General features: G+C 36.2%; 1 protein-coding gene across 5 annotated transcripts in view; it reads left to right on the forward strand.

The window, feature by feature from the left end:
• The window catches only part of rps6ka1 (ribosomal protein S6 kinase a, polypeptide 1), a 52,699-nt gene that overhangs the window by 24,028 nt on the left and 3,239 nt on the right, over positions 1 to 25,432 (forward strand). For 3 of the 5 annotated variants that reach the window (XM_077559336.1, XM_077559344.1, XM_077559357.1), the window contains exons 3-21: positions 14,670 to 14,786; positions 14,877 to 14,958; positions 17,988 to 18,068; positions 19,483 to 19,562; positions 19,656 to 19,762; positions 20,441 to 20,478; positions 20,601 to 20,743; positions 21,021 to 21,091; positions 21,180 to 21,268; positions 21,882 to 21,946; positions 22,314 to 22,416; positions 22,530 to 22,660; positions 22,947 to 23,072; positions 23,147 to 23,236; positions 23,490 to 23,648; positions 24,427 to 24,588; positions 24,669 to 24,745; positions 24,834 to 24,951; positions 25,026 to 25,163. In XM_077559336.1, the coding sequence (XP_077415462.1) occupies positions 14,670 to 14,786; positions 14,877 to 14,958; positions 17,988 to 18,068; positions 19,483 to 19,562; positions 19,656 to 19,762; positions 20,441 to 20,478; positions 20,601 to 20,743; positions 21,021 to 21,091; positions 21,180 to 21,268; positions 21,882 to 21,946; positions 22,314 to 22,416; positions 22,530 to 22,660; positions 22,947 to 23,072; positions 23,147 to 23,236; positions 23,490 to 23,648; positions 24,427 to 24,588; positions 24,669 to 24,745; positions 24,834 to 24,951; positions 25,026 to 25,163 (1,977 nt within the window). Of the gene's footprint in view, positions 1 to 10,907; positions 10,973 to 12,764; positions 12,819 to 13,226; positions 13,378 to 14,669; positions 14,787 to 14,876; positions 14,959 to 17,987; positions 18,069 to 19,482; positions 19,563 to 19,655; positions 19,763 to 20,440; positions 20,479 to 20,600; positions 20,744 to 21,020; positions 21,092 to 21,179; positions 21,269 to 21,881; positions 21,947 to 22,313; positions 22,417 to 22,529; positions 22,661 to 22,946; positions 23,073 to 23,146; positions 23,237 to 23,489; positions 23,649 to 24,426; positions 24,589 to 24,668; positions 24,746 to 24,833; positions 24,952 to 25,025; positions 25,164 to 25,432 lie in introns of those variants that run through there. The other 2 variants (XM_077559366.1, XM_077559351.1) reach the window with 2 other exon arrangements.

The following is a 25,432-nucleotide window of genomic DNA, read 5'->3' on the forward strand; positions in this document are numbered from 1 at the left end:
CAATTGTGAACAGCTAAGGTGTTAACCTACTAATTAAAAGGCATTTCAGTCATAAATGGTCAAATAAAAAGCTTACCTTAAAGTTACTTTTGAAAAAAAAAATTAAAAATCCATATTGCAGCTTTAAATAAATTAAGTAGCTCAATAAGTAAGCCCTGTCGGACACAATGCATTTTGTATGCTTTTCTACTCTATTCCCATGGCAACGTTTTGATGAATGATCATGATCTTTTCAAACTGGCAGTTTATTCTTACAAAAGCTATGTCAAACTTGTAAAAATGAGCTAGTTCTGAATTCAACTTTTTATTCATGATATCAGTGCAATGACAAAACTCCCCACTTTTAACATATTACAAGCATTTTCCCCACCAAATTTCCTCTTAGCGTGAATAACCAATTTTTGTGTACTTCAATATGTGCCACAATTTTCCATGACTTTTGCTTTCAAATTTGAAGGAGTTCAGAATGGAGAGATTCTCTCACCAAAAAAATATTTAAAAAGCAACTATTGATTTTAAAAAATGCCCCTGTAGTGGATAAAGGAAGACAATTAGTTGCCTATCCTACTAAAAAAAAATGGCCGCCACGGTTCTGTGTATGATGTGCACGCATCTCTTGTCACGACTTGTTGAAATCCCCTCACGATCGTGTTGGTGTCGGCACTTGACCTCAATATGTCTACAAGGACCGACGACCCCCCACCCACCCATTCACCACGTTCTCCATCTGCCGCGGCCCCTCTTTCTTCCCTCCCCTGTCGCTACTCCATCCCTCCGTTCGGCCGCAGAATGTCGTCACAAGCGCCGCAATGACGAACACTCGAACAGACCACCGGCAGTAACTGCTTTTAATTTCTTCTTGCGTGATAAGAATCGCGGGCGTTTGGTCACAGCGGGTGGAAAACAGCCTCTGGGTACAACCACAGCGCGGTGGGACACTGGGTGGACTCCAGTGACAGTGTTGCGGCACGTTATGTGTTGTTTTTAATCTTCTTTTTTCATTTCTTTTTTTTTTTTCCCTATGACAGTCCATCTTAATGTGTTTAGGTTAGGGGCCACTCTACTGTGCTGAAAAAATATCAATGATGTCATTGTTTGTTCGACTTAACTTTCATCCCATTATAGCAGCCCTTCTCAGGGATCTTTTTATTTTATTATTATTAATTTTTTTTTAGTGCCGTACTAGACTAAAGTGCAATTGCACAGCCACTACAGTAGATGGCAGTGATGCTCTCCTTGTTAGTGGGCGCACGGAATATAAACAAATTAATAAAGTTATTCAATAGAATGCTAATAGGAAGGTAATGTAGAGGTTTTTATAGGCAATTGATACTATTCATAGAAGTGACGGAGTTGGGGGCAAGCGAAATATTTTCTTTTTCCTGGGGAGGGGGGACCGAAAATAATTGAAGAACTGTATTAAAGTCGACCGCAAAAAAAATCTGAAGTCGTTCAACCCTTAACTATAAGGTACATATAAGAACAATCGCAAGAAAAAGTATGTGAACCGTTTGGAGTTACTCTGATTTCAAACTAAATTGCAAGTAAAACTTGATTTGTTTTTTACTGATGTTGTTTGATCTGACTGAAATGGCCGTAAAAGTGGTGCCTGTTTGCCAGCTCACTATTGAGTGTCCTGTTATACAATAAGACATTTAATTATTGTGAACCAGGATTTTTTTTAAAATAGGGGTGTGCCCCCCCAAAAAAAATTCTTATAAGAATCGCGATTCTCATTTAGTACGATTCAGAATCGATTTTAAATATCCCAAAATTGATTTTATTTAAATTATTTTATACTGTCTTGCCTTTTTGTCTGTGTGTGCCTTTATTTGGAGCGCTGTTCATGTTGTACCCGATTTGGCCACTTAGGGGCAGTGGGGTTCCTCGCGGTCTAATACACTGTTAAGTTATAGCCACATTAGAGAGTAGAAGGAAAAAGTCACGGTCAAATTATCCCAATAAAAGTTCTTTTTTTTTTCCAGCGTGGAGCCGTTCTTTTGAGTGATAAAAGTGCCGCAAGTAGCGTGCTAATTAGCATTAGCGAGTCAGACTGGAGTAGATCGTTACGATTCCTTGCACATCTATAGAATGAAGCAAAAAATTTTGTCAATCAAAAATTGTTCTTAATCAAAAATCGATTCTGAATCGAATCGCAGACCCAAAAATCGGAATCGAATCGTAAGACATTCAAAGATTCCCACCCCTAAAAAAAATATATATTAATGTACACCCTCAAAAAGTTTTTAGACAATACAACTAATAATTCCATATAAAGGCATTTGGGTGTTACAGATTTTTTTTTAAGGATATTTAATGTAAAGAGACTAAATAACAAAATCTGATGCAAGTTCTCCATAACATCAGAGATCCTAATAAAACTGTGGCATGATAGTCATAAATGAACATTAGACATTTGCCACAGAAACCAGCCAAGGTAGAATATTGCAGAAAAAAACACTGCAACACAACACAACACAACAAGGCGGCAGACGTGTGTGTGTCAAGTGTTAAACTTAATCCTGCCAAACTATCACCTCATTAACGTGCACTCAGGCAGCCTTACGTATACTTCTATTACTTCTCTAAAACTACCTCAGAAAGTGGAACATTTTCGCTCGATTTTTCATGAACACTTTTCTTGCCTCCTCGATGTCCCACTGTTTCCGGCAAGGCGCTTACATGAAAGAAGAGAAATATTGTGAAGTTGCTGCTTTTTTTGTTTCTCTCTCTCTCTCTTTTCGGGATCATTCATGGGTGACCTATTCACAAGCTCAAGTGTTTGTTTTCTTCCCACAATACGTGCAATTGCTCTCAGAACAAGACGGAAAATGGGCGGCATTGCGCCAGGTCTGCGGACTTTGATCCAACACACGAGTAATAATGCAAAACATTTACAGCGCTCGTTAACTGAGTTTGATTATGCGCGCCAATGTAAACCGCTTCTCATTCTTTGCCGACTTGCTTTCGATGGCCTCTGCAGCCTTTGGTGCTTGGTGTGTGTGGATGTGGTGTACACATTGATTGTTTCTCTACTGTGTGTTGGGTTTGAAGGACATTATTCTGCATGTGTGTGCGCGTGCGTGCATTGTGCGCACTGGACTGAAGCGGAACCCTCTGGTGTGCGTTTATCATCAACAGAATCTGCTGTTACTGGTAGAAGGTGGCTCTGCAGAGCTACTGGTCAAACGCACACGCACACACCCACACACGGGTTTATAACCCAATTACCCAGCATGGCCCTCTGCTTGCGTGAGGCGCTATATCCTGCCTCGTGTTGTAGTGCGCATAACAGCAATCACTCTAGTCAGCTCACATCATGGCACTCTTTAGTGTTAAATTGTACATCATCATTTGGCAAAATGTCTGCGCAAAAGTTTGTGGTTTAACGCAGTAATTTGGTTTTGGGTGGGGAAAAAAATTCTTAGAAACCACCACAAGTATGCTGCTGTCAATAGCATTAAGACAAGTAGAAAGCACCGTGGGATAATTTTGCCTGTGATATTCGTAAAGACAAAATATATATATATTATATATAATTATTATTATTATTATTAAAATATATTATTATTATTATTATTATTATTAAAATATTCAGTGACTGATAGGTGACCTGTAATGCACCTGTTGGTCTGTGGAGGACCAAAACTGCCAAAATTCAAAATAAATAAATGACAAAAAAGGACCCAAAAAAAAAACTAAAAGTGAAAATAAAAACGGTTAGAAAAAATATCATTCGAAAATTAAATCCCCCCAAATAAATAACTATACGCATATATATAATTATTATTAAAATATTCAGTGACTGATAGGTGACCTGTTATGCACCTGTTGGTCTGTGGAGGACCAAAACTGCCAAAATTCAAAATAAATAAATGACAAAAAAAAACTAAAAGTGAAAATAAAAACGGTTATAAAAAAATATCATTCAAAAATTAAATCCCCCAAAATAAATAACTATATACTATATATATATATATATATATATATATATATATATTATTATATATATATATATATATTATTATATATATATTATATATATATATATATATATATATATATATATATATATATATATATATATATATAATAAAATAAAAAATAACCAGGGAGCTAGCTTTCTAGCTAGCTAGCTAGCACCTGCGGCTAAAGCCAAACTGCGGCAGGGTTTTTACTTTCTGTTTTTGGACCTGGATTTGCCACATCTGGTGACATTAGTAATTTTGAATAACTAAATTTGTGTTATACGGTAATAAATAAAGATATATATATATGTTGAAATGTGTTTTAATTATGTTTTACAATTCACGGTCTGTGTCTCTATTGTCGAGTGACATCAAATTGAAGGAATTTGAAGATTTTTTGGGGGGGGAAGTAAGCATTTTCCACTGAAAACGGGGGGGTTGTTCCCCCCAAAAAATATTTTTAAAAATTGTTTGCAAGTTTGCAAAAAAAAAACAGTAAATGGGTGAATCTGTAGGTGCAGAACCGTGAGTATGCAATATTACGAAAAGATGTGTAGTTCATAATTTGACAGACAATTATTATAAGCCTTATTTTTTTTATTTGTCCAACAAGGAATTTCACTTGAAACGTCCAACTTCCCAGTTTTTCTATAAACGCAATCCCCTGAACCTGAGTATATTTTTCTTTCCAATTGTGTCAGCATATAACAATTAAAGCTGGTTTCTCAGCATCCCCGAACAGACTAAAAGCTCCAATAATTCAAACCATCTATCCGTTCCCTTCAGCAGCCCCTCCTCCATCCATCCTTGGCTGCCGCCAGCCCTCGTCGTCATGGTTACCGTGTCCTCAGCGTCTCCCAAGCCCTGCAATAGTAGAAAGTGTTTTCTACACACACGTACGCTTGAATACTCATAACCCAGCTTGCTCATTGAGAGTTTCATTCATAAGTCTTTTGTCTTCCAAGTTTGCCTCATTCATCACATTTGCCAGACAAGCTCCACAGTTCAAAACCTTTAAAGGCCACGGTGGTATTTGACCGGAGGAAATAAAATGAATGTCCACTCGGGTCCCGGACAGGAGAACTTGTCCGGTGATGGTGCGCACGGAAGCTGCTGTTGCACGGTCTCGCCGTCCTCGCGAGCGCTCCTCACAAAGATGAGGAGCACAGTTGCCATAGTTTCACTCTTCTCCCTCTCAGGGTCGGCCGAGGAGAACGTGGCGACCGCTTGCTCGTGTCTTTTATGCTTACTATGAATGTGGAGGCTTATGCGGCTGATGCCGCCGCCCAGCTTTGTTTCACAAAACCACCCCGAAATATATTTTTGTCTGTTTTCATACCGGCGAATTTACTCCGCACATCTCAAGGAGCAAAATAACCTTTGACACCGGTTACCATGGCAACAGCAGTTATACGTATACATGAAAGGCATGTTCTGTAATTATTATGCTAAGGTCGCAGATGTTCAGCATTCTTAAAATCCACACTCTGGTTCATAGCACTCTGTTTTAGGGGTGGGGGGGGGGGCGGTTCTGTCTCATGCAAATGGCGAGCATGGAGTTGGGTCATGCCACGAAGCCATCGACTACTCAGCATTGCCCACTATTTGGCAACTTCTCCAACCCTTGTCAGTGACTAGTTAAAAGAAGTCAACTAGCAGCAAAACTAGAAGCCTTTTTGTGGCGTTATCGTAGAATACTGGAGACTGCTGAGACTTCAGGACTCCAGAACAGTCGATGTTCGCTCCTCTGCATCCAGACTGCAAATGTATGATGTCATCCGTCATGTTTCATGGCTGCTTTCAGTGTGTGACTCTTCATCTTTTCTATTTTAGAGGATGTCATCATTCATCTTTCTCTCTTTTTTTTTTTTAGTTTTTACAGATTATAACTCTGGTTGGCTGCATTATTATTTATTATTGTAGTTTGTAGGGGTGTTAGAAAAAATGTATTTGGCAATTCGCGCACAATTCTCGAATCGATTCAATATGCGGCCGAATCGATTTTTAAACATAAATTTTTTATGGGAATATTCAACAAAACGTCTTACTTTAGGGTTAGGATTTACACAATAAGCATGGAAGAATGTTATATTAATGGAACATTAAGCCTTAATATTTTTATTTCAATGCTGTTCAAACATGAAACAGACTGCAACCTGAATTTTCAGATAAATAAATACATTTTCATGCAAATCTTACAGTGTACATGTACAAGTTTACTGATTAGTATTTTCTAAATTTGAGGTAAAAAAATCGCAATGATCAATTTATAGATTCGTATCGGGATTAATCGGTATTGAATCGAAACGTGACCTATGAATATATATATATATATATATATATATATATATATATATATAGTTTTTCTCCCCATTATTTTAGCAATATTTTGGGTTTAACAAAACAACATATTTTTCACCGCATTTAAAATAGACGCCAATGATATGTGGATTTTCATGTTTCGCAGGCCGGCCCGGTCCCCATCTCCCGCAAAAAGCGGAACTCCACTATATGATTGTAATTAATTAATTAATTAGTTAGTTAATTAACAAAATATCATTTAAATGTAACTAAATCAATCAATAAATGTTCATATTATTATTATTAGATGATTGCATTCACCGACTTGCCATTCCTAAGATGAGGAATTGCCATTTTTGTACGCACCTTTTTCTTTTGACTTTTTCATGCCAGTGGTGTTACCAAGTAGTTGTTGCTGCCAACTTAGGTGTTGTGTTGTGATTTCATAAGAAGGGGCCATAGCATTGTTGTGTTCGCTGTTTTTTTTTTGTTTTGTTTAGTTCTTTGGCAAGTTTCCCGATCATGCAATACAAAGCTGGCTGCTATTTCAGTCTGTTTGTGAACAAAAAAAGTAACTCTGAGGAGGCGGGATCCAACAACAGTTAAAGGAAGTTTGTTTTGTGATGTCATTGTTTGCTTGCAAAAATCTCCTAGCAACCTGCTAGCTTAGTTTAAACTCTAATAACATCATCGTCATCATCATCATCATCATCATCAGCTTCGTGTCAGCTGGCTGACCTGCCTATCATCTTACTGCAATCCTTGTTGTCGCGCTATTAATATTCCAGATTGCCCGCGCAGGATTTCCTGCAGCATCCGTGCTAATCCCGTGCACATTTCCTGTGACGTTTCCGTGGAAATTTGTTAGCCAATAACGTAACCCATTCGACCGTTTGCAGCTGTCACTCACCGATCCACGCTACTGACTGATGGTGATGATGATGATGATGATGATGAGAGAGCCGACGGAACGTCCTGTAAAATGAAAGGTATTAACCTTGTGTTGGTAGACGAGACCGAAGGGATGAAAAGGTGAACACGTGTTATAGAAGAGCTTCCTGTCTGAAATGTCCGACCAAGCTTGGAGATTAAAGAATCATGTGACCAAATGGAAGCAGGTTCTCTCCTTTGCCGCTCGTCTTTCAAACCTCCGATTTCAAGCAGGTTTTTGATTCATGGTCGTTTTGTTGTGTTTGTGGTTCTTATTTGTTTGTATATTGAATTTTGTTGCTGTCATGTCAATGCCCTAAGAAAAAGGCAGAGCTCTTGTATTGGATTTTTTTTTTTTTAAGTGTGCTAAGCATACTCAATAAAGAGTGTCTCGTCCCTGTAGAGTAAAGCAACCAGACTGAAAACGATGACGAGAATTCGATTAAGCAGCGAGAGGTAAATACTTTATTACTTAATACAGTGCAACACAGCGAGCAGCTGCGTCGTTCGGATCCTCGACTCGACTCGCTCCCTGCTCTTATGACTTCCCCGTGCAGTTTAAACCTCTTCTCAACCGCTTCAGGCTAAGCTTTTATTAAAGTGCCATGATTTAATGTGGTGAGGATTGCATTTGGTGCAGGGTAAACTGTCTGCGCCGTTGCCTAGTTCTCCTCCTACTCTTTTACTTCCTCTACCACCTGCAGCAGTGTGGCATGGCTTCCTCTCTCGAAAGAATCACTGTCTGGTCGGTGCTGGATTTCACTTTCCTTTCTTTTCTTTGGTCCTTCCTCGGGTCTCCTGACGGCCTCACGACTGGCTGGAAGTGTTCGGTTTAGGTGAACGGTATGGGATTTTTTTTAATAGGTTTTAGGTGAACTAATGAATACACACTTATACGTACTCACCCACATACAAAATATTTTTTTTTTTTTTAATTAAAAAACATTTTTAAAAAAAGAGAGCAATGATGATGACATGTCAAATCGGTAAAATTACCGAATGAACAATACTGAGCTCTCCAGGTAAAAAAAAAATTGTCTAAAAAATGCGGAATTTAATCTTTTAGAAGTGATTATTTTTTTAACATTTATTTTGGTGCCACAAGACTTTTTAACTCCAACAAAAGTATTTAAAAAATAAAAATAAAAAGATTGTGTGCTATCTGTGTAATTTGTCCGCTAATAATGACCAAGCTCCTTTAATGTCATAATTCCATATTTGAATGTGGGCTAATCTATTTTCAGTGATGAAAACAATACCTCTCACCTGTGCGCTTTCATGTTTGGCGGGGCAAATGAATGTGAAAGGAACTAGTTGAATGAACACGCCAGCACACTCATGCTTCATACAGCATTTATAGACAAAAAGGAATTGGGGGGGGGGGGCTTTGGATTGCTGAGGGGCTGCCGCGGGCAGAGTTTCAGACTGATAAATAGAGAGAGTCATTAGCGCCTCTCACCTGACACGTCCTGGTGCCAGCCCGAGCAAGTGTCTGGACCCAAGACGAGATCATCTTTCCCAGAACTCGACAACATTGGGTCAAAGTCAGCACACCTCACGCAGGATGGGTTGACTTACGACTGCTTGAACAAACCCAAAGTATGTGTTGGAACCGGCAAGAAAATCATTTCATGTCTTCATCTAGTGGCGTTTTGTAGTTGTTGCTGGAATTATCTAAAAGTTTTGTGTAGTCTGTGGACAGCAGTGATAATTTTTGCAAATGAAAAATTTCCGTCATGTTTTTCGTCACGAAATTGAAACGCCATTCATTCAGATCATGATAACTCAAATTGATTGACAATTTCGTCAATGACTGAAAACGAGAACGCAGTGACGAAAATTCACAAAATCCAATCAGAAGAAGGAATTAAACGTGGGTAGGAGAAAAGAACCACTCAGAAACTGTTCACTGCACTTTATTGAATATTCCAAGATGTTTACATTTGGTGTGCAGCTGTAAAATTTATCTCTGGCAATTATGCACTTTTATTTAGGTGAAAACTAAGTTTTAAGACAGCATATTATTGTCAGTTCAACATGTTTCATTGAAACACGAGTTAAAAAAAAAAATACCGTTGTGTTAAATGTGTCTCGCGTGTTAAACTAGTTACAAATAGGCGTGTGATTATTTTCTGTATAAAAGTTTAAATGTATGCTGAATTGTCAATATCGTCAACTAAAATTTGATTAAAAGTAAAATACAATCAGATGACTAAATGATGACTAAAATTTTAATTAATTTTAGTCAAAAGAATAAATAAAACTAAATTAAAATTCCTTGTCAAAATTAACACTGGTGGACAGTAACTTTTATCAAATTTAGGTTTCACACTTGAAATTGTTTTCCTTACCACCAATATTCCACCAGATGGCGCCAAAGCAGTACTGTTATTGCTTGTTTTGAGCACAAAAATCAGCGAATAGTTTTCAGCAAATAATTGAGGTACAGTATATTTAAAAAAAGAAAAAGAAAAAAGTAGTTAATCCCGGCCCACGATTATGCGTGTGTCATTTGCATTTTCTTGGGTCAATGAATGTGTGTATGTAATCGATATTTAATTGTATTGTAATGAGCAGCCCAAACCTCTTGAAATGTGCACGTTTTTTTCTTTGAATTTTGAAGTGTATTTTTTCCCCAGAAGATGCTAGTTGCCATTGTTCCACTTTTGTAGAACCCCACCCGTTGTGGGTTTGAATTTGGCGCAGGCAACGTGGTCTGTGGGACGGGCCGTAAATTTGGAGGATGTCAGACAGGGCGGAGGGAAACCCGAGGCATAAATCCTACAAAACGGTATCGGCAATCTGTGAAAGCTCAAAATGAATTTGTATCGGATGTCGTTAGACTGAGCACGTGACAATGTCTTTTATCTTCAGTGTGTGTTTGCCCCTGTTGAGAAAGTCCAGTATGGACTTATTAGGCAGTGAAAAGACAATCAAGCTATGCAGTGTTTGGCTGCATGTTTAGATGATCCTGTCTTTTTGTGTGTACTTTAATGGCCTCTTGGCTGCTCTGGGTTCCAACTGTCAAGAGTGCAGAAAAAGAGGAAGCGGCGTCAACACACCCGCAGATAAATGTTGTAATTGTATGTTATTCGTTGGACTATTATGCTGCAAGTCGGCCATTTATTACTTGTTCTTCCTGTACATCGTCGCCTCCGTGCCAAGCTCGGTTTCAATTAACGTTTACATGCACTGTGAGTTTACGACGTAGCATGGTAAACATGCCCTTACTTGGACAACCTTTTCTTTGCTTTAAGGCTCCTCTTGTGTGGCACTGGCCACTTGTGTCTTGCATGTGTGTGTGTGTGTGTGGTGTTTTTTTTTTTTTTTTTCTTTTTCAAAAAGATGGTGGGTCTCATCTATTGTTCTATAGCTTAGCTTGTTAAGGATGGGACGTCCCAAAAAATAATTTTAATTTCACTTGCGATTTTATTGCTTTTGAGGATAGACTTGAATATTTTCAGAAGTCATTCAGAATTGCGGCATTTGCCTTGGGAGGTTCCATCGTAACCTTTCCCTTTGCGACCAGTTCTCGTTAATTCAGTCACACTGCACTTTCGTGGTTAACAAACCTCACTTCCCATTTTGCTGTGTGTGTGTGTGTGTGTGTGTGTGTGCGATGCAAAGCCGGTGAGCTAACACGCATCTGACACAAATTGTTGGCCAACTCGAACGTTGCGTGGTCGTAAGCCGGTGTGTGCTGGCTCCAAGTGACATGGAAAGATTCGGACATGTGGAGGTTTCTATTCCGTACCAAAACACGCATGAGAGAGGCAAGTGGCAGCTTTTTTTTTTTTTTGTGTGTGTGTGTGTGTGTGTGTGTAGGTGTGGTTTTGTTTGGATTTTAGCTTGTTGAACGTGAGAAATGTTCGCTTTAATACAGTTGTATACACGTGTGTGCGTTTTTCTGTGTGTGTTGTAGGTACCTACTACGATCTCATTGTAAAGACTGTTTTTTAGAGCCAGTCAACTTCAACATGTGGAATAGTGCTGAGGTGGGGAGGCAATATCAAAATGGATACGCCCAAAAAAAAATCATTGATGGAATTTCTTTTTTCTTTTTTTTTCTTTTTTTTTAAATCTTGCCTGTCCATTTGTCTACTTCCTTGTTCACTCATGTAAGGACTTACATTGCGGGGGGAACCATTTTTGATTTTTGGATGGACTGTTCCATTTCTGTCTAAGTGAAGAAGATGATAAAAAGTGAGAATAACCCCCCACCCCCCATCCCCCTCAAAAAAAATATTTGCAAATATATATTAAGCCATTAATTATATTGTGAAATATAAGGCTGTAGCTTTGTCGATCAATTAATAAATCTGATTGAATACACCTTTCAATTTTCATCCCTTTATTCCAAAAAAATTATTTTTTTCAGTTATGGATTTGGTCAGAAAATCACCAAAAATGTTGATCATTGTTTTCCAAAGTAAAAGCAGATGTAAATGTTTTATTTTGAAAAATCGATTTGCTTTCATAATAGAACAATTAATTTATTTTAAACTAAACCAGGTTTTTAAATAATTATCAAAATAATTATCCATTCATTTGAAAATCGATTAGTTGTTGATTAACCATTGCATCTTGAAATATAATATTCAATAATTAAACCATTGAATAAGTCATCAAATCAAATTAAAAAAAATAAATAAATACAATTTCATTTAATTATATTGTGGTAGATTAAAAAAAATGCTGTTAAATAAATAAATATTTTTTTAAATAATATTTTTGGATGAGTGGTTACACACAGTTGTGATTTGAGAGTCGAGGGTTCAAATCCAGGCTCTGGCCTTCCTGTGCTCCAGCATTCCTTCATGCAAGTGTGAATGCAGTTGGCTAGAGACCACCGCCTCGCATGTCAGCTGGGATTTGCTCAAGCACACCCTAATGGATGGATAAGAAGGGTGTCATTTTTTAAATTGTAATATGAAATAATAAGTACAAACAAGTTGTCACATTAAAAGAAAAAAAGGTGTAGTTGTAATTTTAAAACAATAACATTGCAATATTCAAAAAGTCACAGGAGGAAAGCTGTCATTTTAAGTCGCAATGCTATGCCAATAAAGTCTTAATAAATCACGTGAGAAATAAATGTTTACATTTTCTGTATACTCTTAAGAACAAATACATCATTTTAAATGATAGTTGTAATCATACAAGAATGAGAAACTACCAAAAGTTATATTAAAGTCCAGTAATTATGCTTCACAAGAATGTAGATTACGCAACTCTTACTGTACTTCTACTGTCCTGTAGGGTGCGCCATGCACCGTCACCAGTTCTTTGAATAGCGGCTCCTGCTTGCAGGTTGACCTTATGTAGCCGGAAGGAAGTGAAGTCAGCTTAAGGGGCGAGAGGGAGGAAATGAGATGGAGGGAGTAAGACAGAGAAAGAGACTTCCTGTTCTGTCCTGTCCTGACCTGTCCTGTCCTACCAGCCTCTGCCTGTCTGTGACAGTGTGTGTGCGTTGCGTGTGTTAGTGTTTGATCAATAGTTAAGAAAAACAAGCCAAACCATAATAATAATGATGTCATCTCTCCATTCCATTCCATCACCACTTAGAGCGAGTCTCATATCACGTGGATAGAGAAGGACTTTGCCATTATTAGTGGCCAGGTAAGTCACTTTGTACCTGTGCTGCTACTTCCTTCATGAGACAAAACTGTAATATAGAATATTCAAATCTGCCCTTATTTGCCACCAGCACCGGTTTTTCACCACTTTTAGATGCCACATGACAAAATGCAGTATATTATTTTATTTTGATGACTCAGAGTTTTAAATGAAAGATCTCTCCTCCTGCCTTTTAACTTCAAAACGGTCGAGTGTTTTGATTTGATAACTATGCATTATGTTCTTATCACTTGTTGTTTATTATGGGGGTTTTTCCGGAGTGTTTCTTTCGATTGCGTGTGCCTTCTTGGGTGCAGGACTGTGAGAATGAAGGCAACCTCTTCCTTCCTGTTTGCCTACTTGCGATTCGTGTTGAACTGCACTCAGTCAGTCGGAGGAGCGCAACCAGAGTCAGAAAGGCCCTTAGAGTGTCGCGACTTGGGACATGGGCCCCGGGGCGAGATTTAAACTGAGTCGCTTTCTCCCTTTCCACCTGTCCAAAAAAAACAAAGGCTTGGCGGCGGCTGCAGATACTTTGCCTGCAGTGCAACACTTGGCGCCGGTAACCGTGACGACATCTCATTTAAAATTAAGCTAAATATGTTTTTTTTTATGGTAGTGCGTGTATGTTAACGCTGCTTCCTGTTGCTGTTATTTGTCATGAGGAAGCTCAGTGTTTCACTCTAATTAAAATTGAATAACGTCACTTGACTATTTAGTGCTAAGGTCGGTCCTTTTAGTCTTATGATTGTATTCAACTCGTAAAAAAGTATGTCTGTCATGGTAGTCACTGCTATGCCTCAGAATGCATTTATTTATTTATTTAGTTAGTTAGTTAGTTTTAAGTGTTATGGTTGTTGTGTTTATTTTCACCTATTGCAAGTGGTTCTGGATCGTACTCCGATTCAAACAGGTTTTGCTGTATGTCTCCTTTTAGAAGCCTTCAAATCATTAACATTAACTCTCAAACTTTTTCAACCTAAAAAACAATACTTCCTTAACCCTCCAAGTCCGCCATCATGATCATAACATTTAAATAACAAAATTAGAGATGTTCGATACCAGACCGATACCAATACAATGTACCGATACCACTACCAGCTTTCATACATAAAATGACATAATTTTAAAGACCTGACCTATATATCCCAATTTGAGGGTTTTTCCTTAAAATTGCATGAAATTAATGGCAAATTTATTTTGTTCTAATTTCTAGTTCCTGGTTGTAAAATGGCCATCAGCCACGGTGACAAGTACTGATACCTTGAAATAATGCCAGGTATCGGCCCGATACCGAATCCTGGTATCAGTACTCACCCATCCCAAAAATAAAATCAACCTAAATATTTTTAAACAAACACTTCTTAAAGGGATACTTGACTCATTGAGCCATTTTCATCAGTAAAAAGTTAATATTTTGTCCATAATTAATGTGCTAACTTCATTATTTTTCGTGTTTAATTAATACCTTTAAAAACATATTTTCTACTTGCTGTCGACTGAAGATGACATCGCCTGTGAAGTAACGACCAATCATGGCTCAGTTTACTGACCAAACCCAGAAAACAGGTGAGCCATGATTGGTCGTTACCTACTTTTTCAGCACAGGTGATGTCATCTTCAATCGACAGCAAGTAGAAAATGTGTTTTTAAAAGTATTAATTGTACATGAAAAATAACGACGTTATCACATTAATTATAGACAAAATATTAACCTTTTGCTGCTGAAAAGTATCCCTTAAAAGATTCTTTCATGTACCAGTAGAGGGAGCCCGTTTGGGAATCACTAATGTCAATGAATCTCTGGGAGCATTTTGGACACTTTTATTAAATCATTTTTTTCCTCATATATAGGAAGATGGTGAAATCAAGGAAATCAACATCACCCATGTGGTCAAAGAGGGTTCGGAAAAAGCAGACGCGTCTCACTTTGAGCTGCTCAAAGTGTTGGGTCAGGGTTCCTTCGGGAAGGTAACACGCGCGGGTCGGAAGCCGCATCTCTTCACCCTCTGCGGTCTTTGCCGCTCGCTCCTGACATTGCTTGCGTTTCACATACTTGAGGTGTTCCTGGTGCGCAAGGTGACCCCTCCTGATGACAACCAGCTCTATGCAATGAAGGTCCTCAAGAAGGCCACACTCAAAGGTACCAGAGGGAATCTTGTGATTGAATTTCTTTGATTTCATTTGTATGAATACAAACCTTGTTTTTCAAACTCTGTTTTTTTGTACAACTTATTCAGCTGTCGGGTTTATATACCACAGTAGTTAAAAAAAGAAAAGAAAAAAAAAGCTTCCTCATTCAGTTAGAAACCACTTTGCACTGTTTATTCTCACACTGGGGATGTGCAGGCTGCAATAAATAAAGCGCTTTAATGCTTGTTGTTCTGTTGTATTTAATTGCGACTCCGTCATTTGCTCACCGATAAAATTGCAGTTACTGGGCAAGTCTGAGTAAAAACGTCTACACTACTTAACTCATTCACTGCCAATGACGACTATAGATGTCAAAAATTCATTTGAACTATTTCTTTTAGTTTCCAATTTTTTCCCCATTTTTGTTAACAAGAGTATGAAAACCTAGAAAAAAATGTATTGTAGATTTAGAACGGATATCAAATATGTGAAGTCATGTGATTAATTACAATTTAAAAAAAATAATCGCCTGATGCCGCTAATTTAAAAAAAAAAAGAAGAAAAGATGATTAAAAATTAGAGGCGTCAGATGATTAAATTTTTTAATTGTAATTAATCGCATGACCACAATAGTTAACTCATGATTAATCACAAATTTTATATCTGTTCTGAATGTACAATAAAAAAATTCGAGGTTTTCATACTCTTGTTAACAAAAGTGGAAACTAATAGAAATAGTTCAAATGAATTTTTGTCATGTGATTAATTACAATTAAAAAAAAATAATCGCCTAATGCCGCTAATTTAAAAAAAAGAAGAAAAGATGATTAAAAATTAGAGGCGTCAGATGATTAAATTTTTTAATTGTAATTAATCGCATGACCTCAATAGTTAACTCACGATTAATCACAAATTTTATATCTGTTCTAAATGTACAATAAAAAAAATTGAGGTTTTCATACTCTTGTTAACAAAAGTGGAAACTAATAGAAATAGTTCAAATGAATTTTTGTCATGTGATTAATTACAATTAAAAAAAAATAATCGCCTAATGCCGCTAATTTAAAAAAAAAAAGAAGAAAAGATGATTAAAAATTAGAGGCGTCAGATGATTAAATTTTTTAATTGTAATTAATCGCATGACCTCAATAGTTAACTCACGATTAATCACAAATTTTATATCTGTTCTAAATGTACAATAAAATTTTTTTGATGTTTTCATACTCTTGTTAACAAAAGTGGAAACTAATAGAAATAGTTCAAATGAATTTTTGTCATGTGATTAATTAAAATTAAAAAAAAATAATCGCCTGATGCCGCTAATTTAAAAAAAAAGAAGAAAAGATGATTAAAAATTAGAGGCGTCAGATGATTAAATTTTTTAATTGTAATTAATCGCATGACCTCAATAGTTAACTCACGATTAATCACAAATTTTATATCTGTTCTAAATGTACAATAAATTTTTTTTGATGTTTTCATACTCTTGTTAACAAAAGTGGAAACTAATAGAAATAGTTCAAATGAATTTTTGTCATGTGATTAATTAAAATTAAAAAAAAATAATCGCCTGATGCCGCTAATTTAAAAAAAAAAGAAGAAAAGATGATTAAAAATTAGAGGCGTCAGACGATTAAATTTTTTAATTGTAATTAATCGCATGACCTCAATAGTTAACTCACGATTAATCACAAATTGTATATCTGTTCTAAATGTACAATAAAAAAATTTGAGGTTTTCATACTCTTGTTAACAAAAGTGGAAACTAATAGAAATAGTTCAAATGAATTTTTGACATGTGATTAATTACAATTAAAAAAAAATAATCGCCTGATGCCGCTAATTTAAAAAAAAAGAAGAAAAGATGATTAAAAATTAGAGGCGTCAGATGATTAAATTTTTTAATTGTAATTAATCGCATGACCTCAATAGTTAACTCACGATTAATCACAAATTTTATATCTGTTCTAAATGTACAATAAAAAAATTCGAGGTTTTCATACTCTTGTTAACAAAAGTGGAAACTAATAGAAATAGTTCAAATGAATTTTTGTCATGTGATTAATTCCAATTAAAAAATAATAATCGCCTGATGTTGCTAATTTAAAAAAAAGAGAAGAAAAGATGATTAAAAATTAGAGGCGTCAGACGATTACATTTTTTAATTGTAATTAATCGCATGACCTCAATAGTTAACTCACGATTAATCACAAATTTTATATCTGTTCTAAATGTACAATAAAAAAATTCGAGGTTTTCATACTCTTGTTAACAAAAGTGGAAACTAATAGAAATAGTTCAAATAAATTTTTGTCATGTGATTAATTAAAATTAAAAAAAAATAATCGCCTGATGCCGCTAATTTAAAAAAAAAAGAAGAAAAGATGATTAAAAATTAGAGGCGTCAGACGATTAAATTTTTTAATTGTAATTAATCGCATGACCTCAATAGTTAACTCACGATTAATCACAAATTGTATATCTGTTCTAAATGTACAATAAAAAAATTTGAGGTTTTCATACTCTTGTTAACAAAAGTGGAAACTAATAGAAATAGTTCAAATGAATTTTTGACATGTGATTAATTACAATTAAAAAAAAATAATCGCCTAATGCCGCTAATTTAAAAAAAAAGAAGAAAAGATGATTAAAAATTAGAGGCGTCAGATGATTAAATTTTTTAATTGTAATTAATCGCATGACCTCAATAGTTAACTCACGATTAATCACAAATTTTATATCTGTTCTAAATGTACAATAAAAAAATTTGAGGTTTTCATACTCTTGTTAACAAAAGTGGAAACTAATAGAAATAGTTCAAATGAATTTTTGTCGTGATTAATTACAATTAAAAAAAAATAATCGCCTAATGCCGCTAATTTAAAAAAAAAAAAAAGAAAAGATGATTAAAAATTAGAAGCTGTGTGGCGACGAGTGTACAAAACAGTAGAGTAGCCAACCAAAAACACAATTTCCTTTCAGGTGCTGCATTAATGTCAGCTACTGTACGTGTTGTTGTTTTTTTTCTTTCTTTACCAGTGAGAGATCGTGTGAGGACCAAGATGGAGAGAAACATCCTGGCCGATGTCAACCACCCGTTCATCGTCAAGCTGCACTACGGTCAGTCAGCCTCAGGGCCGTCGCCTCATTTAAACACGCACTCACATTAGAGTTGCCCTGCTATGTCGCAGAAATTATAGTTGATAGCAATGTGTGATTACGTGTGTTTGGATGGGGAACGGTTGCTTTCTGATGCACTTTAAAAAAACAATCTTTTTATATTGATGTTATTTTTGATTATGACAAATTTAAGGCTGTATATTCGCAGGGGATGGGGAGTATGTTGGCGCACATATAATTGACACCCTTCGTAATTGCATTAAGGGGAAAAAAAATGTAATCCATAAAATTGTTGAATTAGTGGTGATAAAACACCCACTGCAAAAACTGACATCTTAGAGTAAGATATCATTTCTTAAATTTAACCTAAATTTGTTTATTTTGCTCTGACAACGTTAATTTTTTACTCAAAATGAGATTGTCAGACAAGATCATTCTGCTTATTTTAAGATACGTATTATTTAATTATCTTATTTGATCAAGCAGTCTTGGCATTAAGTGTTAACAGACAGTTTTAAGTACTATGAGGCTTAAAACAAGCATTTCCCACATTTTAAGATGGCTAACCAACATCAATGACCCTGAACTGGGATTTCAGAAATTGAATTTTCTTATTTTAAGATTTTTGCATAATCTAGTAATAAGATAAATTGAAAAAAATATAAGTGTGAAAACAATCAGACAAAAGTGCAATTTAGCACTTTATTGTAAGCATTTTTTTCTTGTAAAAAATCATCAGTTCAAGTGGTTTGTTTCGTTATATTTATTTACTATATATATATATATATATATATATATTTACTAGGCTAATTTTTCTTCTTTCCACCAAATTTAGTCTACTGTAAATATAGACTTGTTACTTCCTGCTTGACACTGAGGCTAAATTGGCTAAATGTAAATGATTGCGAATGTGTTTTAATCAATATTATTTATCTAGTCAACATGACTTGTTTTTAATCTAAAAATACTATTTTCTTATTTTTCAAAATCTTACAGCTAAATTTAAGTAAAATTTTCTTTTTCTGTTAGCAGTCTTGCTTATTTGGAGTAATAATTTTCTTATTTTACTATTTTTTTCTTAAATTTTCTAATATCCTTTTTGCAGTGAATAAGCATTTTCCACCCTAAAACAGGTCCCTCTCCCAACCCCAAAAAGATTTAAAAAATTAAATAAGGATCTGCCCCCCTCTTAAAGGGGCATGCATATATCTAACACACAGACAGTACAATACGAACATTATTTTCTATACATGTAATGTGTGGATTTTTTTAGTGTGTTCAAACGCTTGTATTTAAATGTTTACTAAGTATAAATGTGCTTGTGGGATCATTAAAAATAATACTAAAAAGAATATTTGGCCTCTCTATAATTGGAGATGGAGAATTGGAGTGACACTGTATATCGGATTTTCAGCTTTCCAGACTGAAGGGAAACTCTACTTGATCCTGGACTTCCTCCGAGGCGGCGATCTCTTCACCCGGCTGTCTAAAGAGGTGGGACTTCCCTCAGTGTGTCGATGCCCGAATGCTGTCTTTTCATGCAACATACCTCCTGAAGCATCCTTCCCATCTGTTTGTGTCTCACAGGTGATGTTCACAGAGGAGGATGTCAAGTTTTATCTCGCAGAGCTGGCGCTGGGCCTCGACCACCTCCACAGCTTGGGCATCATGTACAGAGACCTGAAGCCTGAAAAGTAAAACCTGTTGCATTTTCTGCATTTTTTTTAAATTTATTATTGATTTGCTTTGTGTGTTTCCTGGATGACTGCAACATCGGTGCACATTTACTCTCACCTGAATTTCCACTTTCCCAAATGGAATACAAGGGGCTCTCTAAGTCTACTGAATATTTTTCCTTACATTCTACTATAGTGTTGTTAGCTGACTGTTAACTGGCTAACCTGTTAGCTAGGCTGGGTCTGAGTTGTTGCCATCGGCAACTATTATGTGTTTGTTCAATAAAGCAATAGAAAGTGTTATAGTATTGTATGGCTATGGGGCATTTATGTACAAATTTGTCACCAATGTCAGAAGTGTAAGGGGATTCAAAAAATGTCAGAATCACTGATATACATACAGAAGGTATGACATTGAAAAAAGTGCAAATATTATTTATATTATTTTTTATTTAGATTTGTGTATATATATATATTTATAAAAATAAATAAATAAATAAATAAATAATAAATATATAATAATAATTAATTAATTAATAAATATATAATAAATATATATATATATATATATATATATATATATATATATATATATATATATATATATATATATTATTATTATTATTTATTTATTTTATTTTTTTTCCGGTAGTATTATTTGTTATGTTGCTAACATGTTCCACTTTTATGTTCCAGCATTCTTTTGGATGAGGAAGGTCACATCAAACTCACAGGTAAGAAAATAGGAAGGAAGTGCCCGAAAGCAACTCCTGAAGCCACAAATGTTTTATTTATTTTCTTATCCGTATTAAGGCTGACTTACGTGGAGAACAAAAGTGTCGTTGGTGTCTTTCAGATTTTGGTCTGTGCAAAGAGGGCATTGACCACCATGAGAAGGCTTACTCCTTCTGTGGCACTGTGGAATACATGGCACCCGAGGTGGTCAACAGGGTAGGACACACCCACAGCGCCGACTGGTGGTCATTTGGAGTACTGATGGTAAGGAGAGAAGGTTTTCCATAATTCAATACTGGACGCTCAAAAAGTTTGGGATATTCGTCTTACTGGTAAAACTTTCAGAATGAACCTAAACCGCACTGTAATGTCTGCGGGTGAACTCGCTTTAAAAATGAAATTCACCTGCGAGGCCGCCGTGCGATTTGGGTTCATTCTGAAATTTCACCAGAAATGTGCATTCTATTTAAGACACTTTAATATTCCACTGCACAATAATGTAATACAAATGTGAAAGAAAGCCACATGTTCTCTCTTCCAGTTTGAAATGTTGACTGGGTCGCTGCCCTTTCACGGGAAAGACCGCAAAGAAACAATGAACATGATTCTCAAGTGAGTGCAACTTCTCACCCGCACTTGTATTGATGATGATGATGATGATGATGATGATGATGTTGAGGAATGACTTTCTCTCTTGCAGGGCACGTCTGGGAATGCCTCAGTTCCTCAGCGCAGAAGCTCAGTCGCTTCTCCGAGCTCTGTTCAAGAGGAACCCCGGCAACAGACTGGGTCGGTTATCTACGTTCACCGCACACACGTGACCCAGTAGGCTGCTTCTGTTTGGGTGCTGCAGTCAAGTCATTAAATGGGCTTGAAGTTTTAAAATAAAAGAAAAAAATAAATGCCTTGTAGAATTGGACACATCACAGAATAGAATGTTAACGATGACAACCTTGGCAAAATGAATGATTTAAAAAATAAAATAAAATAAATAAAAAAATAGGGCGAAATAAAATCAGGCTTCACAATCGTGATTCAGTCTTTGCACATTTTCAGCTAATGTAAGCAACAAATCTTTAAATTCACTTTACACGGTCTTTACGTTTAATTGATACATTAAATAGAGTTATTTACATCAAAACTAAGGCAGCATAGAAAATTGTAAATAAAAAACGTCAGTTACAAAAGCTTGCCTTTTCTTCTGCCTCTCACTTGTGAGCACTAGAATATGTTAGAGGTGAATTTCATAATTCTTTCTTCACCGTCATTACAAAGAAACCTAACTAGTTTTACAGTCCCGGACAATATTAACGTCGTTACACCCATTATCTAAGCATTGACATATATTCAAATAAATATACTGAAATATAAAACGTTGCTGATTTTTATGATTTCATTTTAGGATCGGGTCCAGACGGAGCAGAAGAGATCAAACGTCAGGGATGGTTTTCCAACATTGACTGGAATGTGAGTGGTTTTTTTAACCATTATAAATATTGTTTTTGCTATGACAAATATTTTATAGCGTGTGTTTATTTAAAAAAAAATAAAAATGTTTCTTTGTTTTTTGAGCATCTTAATTTGAATTGTTTGGAGTAGTAACTCTAAATACTAAACTGAACTAAATCATCTTCCATCCACATGACTTACAGTACAATGAATGACATCAATCGCATATTCGCAATTTAGCAAAACCCACACAGGCACATGGACACGCTGGAAGGCCGGAGCCCGGGTTCGAACTCAGGACCTCTAGACTATGTGGCGGATGTGCTAACTCATTCGTCCACCGTGCTGCTCATTGTTGAATTATAATTTTTTTCCCGTCTACCAGAAACTGTTCCGCAGAGAAATAAAACCACCTTTCAAACCGGCGGTGGCGCGTCCCGACGATACGTTCTACTTTGACTCCGAGTTCACCTCCCGCACGCCTAAAGGTAAAAAAAAAAAAAAGTAGAAAACACCTTGGAAGTTTAGACGCAAGTTGTGTTTATTTATGTTTCTTTCTTTTTTTTTTATGTCATTCAACTTTTCGTCCTCATTTGATCAGACTCTCCAGGCGTGCCGCCAAGTGCCGGAGCTCACCAGCTGTTCCGAGGCTTCAGCTTTATCGCGTCCAGTCTGTTGGAGGAGGAACTTTCAGCGGAACCCGTGCAGCCCCCGCCGCACCCGGTGGTCCAGGTAAGCCGGCAGTCACTTGAAAGGGTGAAAAGAAAAGACACAAGATCGTCCCTGGCTTACGCCGGCCCTTTAAGACAAATATTAAAATATTGAATAGGTGGTATATATACGTGTGTTATCTGCATGCATGCACCACAGCGCCCTCCAGGAGGCCAAGATGTGCACTACATAATCAGCACATATCAGGCAATTTGAATAAGATTGTGTATGAGGACAAAAATCGACTCAAGTTTATTTTTTGAGCACTTTAACAAATTGTTGTCCATCATTTCCTGTCCACTTGTAGCAGCTACATGGAAAGAACTTGTTGTTCAGTGATGGCTACATACTGAAAGAGGACATCGGCATGGGCTCCTTCTCCGTGTGCAAGCGATGTGTCCACAAGGCCACCAACACGGAATACGCCGTCAAGGTACCGAATGACTCACTTGACCTGCGCCAAGGCTAGTACAATTCCAAGTCTGAGATTGTTTTCCTGATTGACAGATGATCGACAAGACCAGCACAGACCCCTCCGAGGAGATCGAGATCCTGCTCCGATACGGACAGCATCCTAATATCATAACGCTGAAGGATGTGAGGATAATCACACGCGCAATGGTCACAATTATGCAGAGGTTGCAAAAGTACTCACACGCTAGTCTGTACTCATGAAGTACTTGCGTAACTGAAAAATGATAGTAAAAGTAGAGATACTGATTCAGCTCTTGTTTTTGTGTTGTTGTTTTTTTTACTGTGAATTATATAGAATTAGTTGCAATTTGCCACAGCGCCAGCAATCTTATTTTTCTGAGATAATACCTAATGACTTTTCTTATGTGTGTTGCAGGTGTACGACACCGGCAAGCAGGTGTTCCTGGTGACGGAGCTGATGCGCGGAGGAGAGCTGCTAGATCGGATCCTCAAGCAGAAGTCCTTCTCGGAGAGGGAGGCCAGCGCCGTGCTGCACACCATCACCAAGACTGTGGAATACCTGCACTCGCAGGGGGTGAGGATGCAACACATTTAGCAGCCAGTAGTAGTAGTATTGCCCTAGAACAGTGGTTCTTAACCTGGGTTCGATCAAGACGCACAGATTTTTCTTATCCATTCATTTATTCATTCATTAATTTTTTTTTTTTGTAGAAAAAGAAAAAAATATTATATATATATTTTTTTTAATAAATATATATTTTTTTTAATAAATAAGTTAAGAAATTTTTTTTAAGAAAAAAACGCACAAAATTATCTTTATTTATTTATTTATTTAAAATATTTTTTTAATAAATATATTTTTAAAACTAATATATAATTTTTGTAAAATAAATACGTAAATCAATTAAAAAATATATTTTTTTAAAGGAAAAAAGACACACATAATTTTATTTTTTTATTTATTTATTTTAGAAAAAGAAAAAAATATTATAAATATATTTTAAAACGGAATATATTTTTTGTAAAATAAATAAATGAATATTTTTTTAAAGGAAAAAAGCACATAATTTGTTTTTTTTATTTATTAATTTACTTATTCGCATTTATTTTTTTTAGAAAAAGAAAATATATATATATATAAATATGTTTTTAAAATAATTTTTTTTTATAAAATAACAGTAAAAAAAAAAAATATATATATATATATATATATATATATATATATATATATATATATATATATATATATATATATATATATATATATATATATTAAAGGGAAAAAAAAGACGCACAGAATTTGTAATTAGATTGTTAAATAATGCTCGGTTTCCCTCTCCTCTCTTGTTTAGGTGGTGCACAGAGACCTGAAGCCCAGCAACATCCTCTACGTGGACGAGTCGGGTAACCCGGAGTCCATTCGAATCTGCGACTTCGGCTTCGCCAAACAGCTGCGCGCCAACAACGGCTTGCTCATGACCCCGTGCTACACCGCCAACTTTGTGGCTCCTGAGGTGAGCCCTCCACATCTTGTGTAATAATAGTGCCTGTTTTATATTTCTTGTAGAGAATAAAGAGAATTTGTTTTTGGTAGGTGTTAAAGCGCCAAGGCTATGATGAGGGCTGCGACATCTGGAGTTTGGGAGTCCTGCTGTACACCATGCTGGCCGGGTAAATAATTTATCTCACTCTTAAAAATGCACTGCATCATCCATTTCCGTCCTCACGTGGTCCTGTTTTCTTTGCTTCCATCTTTTAGCTTTACTCCATTCGCCAACGGACCTGAGGACACTCCCAATGAGATCCTGAACAGGATAGGCAACGGTCACTTCAGTTTGACCGGAGGCAATTGGGACACAGTGTCGGACGCTGCTAAGGTGCCACTTCTTACTTAACGTATTATTGGCTCCGTAGATCTTGACTCTTATTTCAAGTGTGCTCTTTGCTGCAGGACCTGGTGTCAAAAATGCTCCACGTGGACCCACATCAGAGACTGATCGCCAAGCAGGTCCTCAGACATCCGTGGATCGTCCAGAGAGACAAACTCCCCAACAGCCAGCTCCCACACCAGGACCCCAAACTGGTCAAGGTGAGTCGGGCTCACTTGATTCTCGCATGATAACCTCACAGTAAATTTTGTACATTATACTCTTAAAAAAAAAAAAATTTTTAACTTTTTTGTCAGAGTAAAATTTACACTTGGAAGAGAGTAAAATATTCAGAGTATTTTATTTTTAGTGTGTACAAGAGAAATCTCGTGAAAAAAAAAACGATTTTGACAAGATTTTACTTTAAAAAAAAAAAAAAACTTTTTTAAAGTAAAGTCACTCAAGGGTTGAGGAACAAACAATCTACTCC

The sequence above is a fragment of the Vanacampus margaritifer genome, chromosome 1 (genome assembly GCF_051991255.1).
Source record: "Vanacampus margaritifer isolate UIUO_Vmar chromosome 1, RoL_Vmar_1.0, whole genome shotgun sequence".
Lineage (NCBI taxonomy): Eukaryota > Metazoa > Chordata > Actinopteri > Syngnathiformes > Syngnathidae > Vanacampus > Vanacampus margaritifer.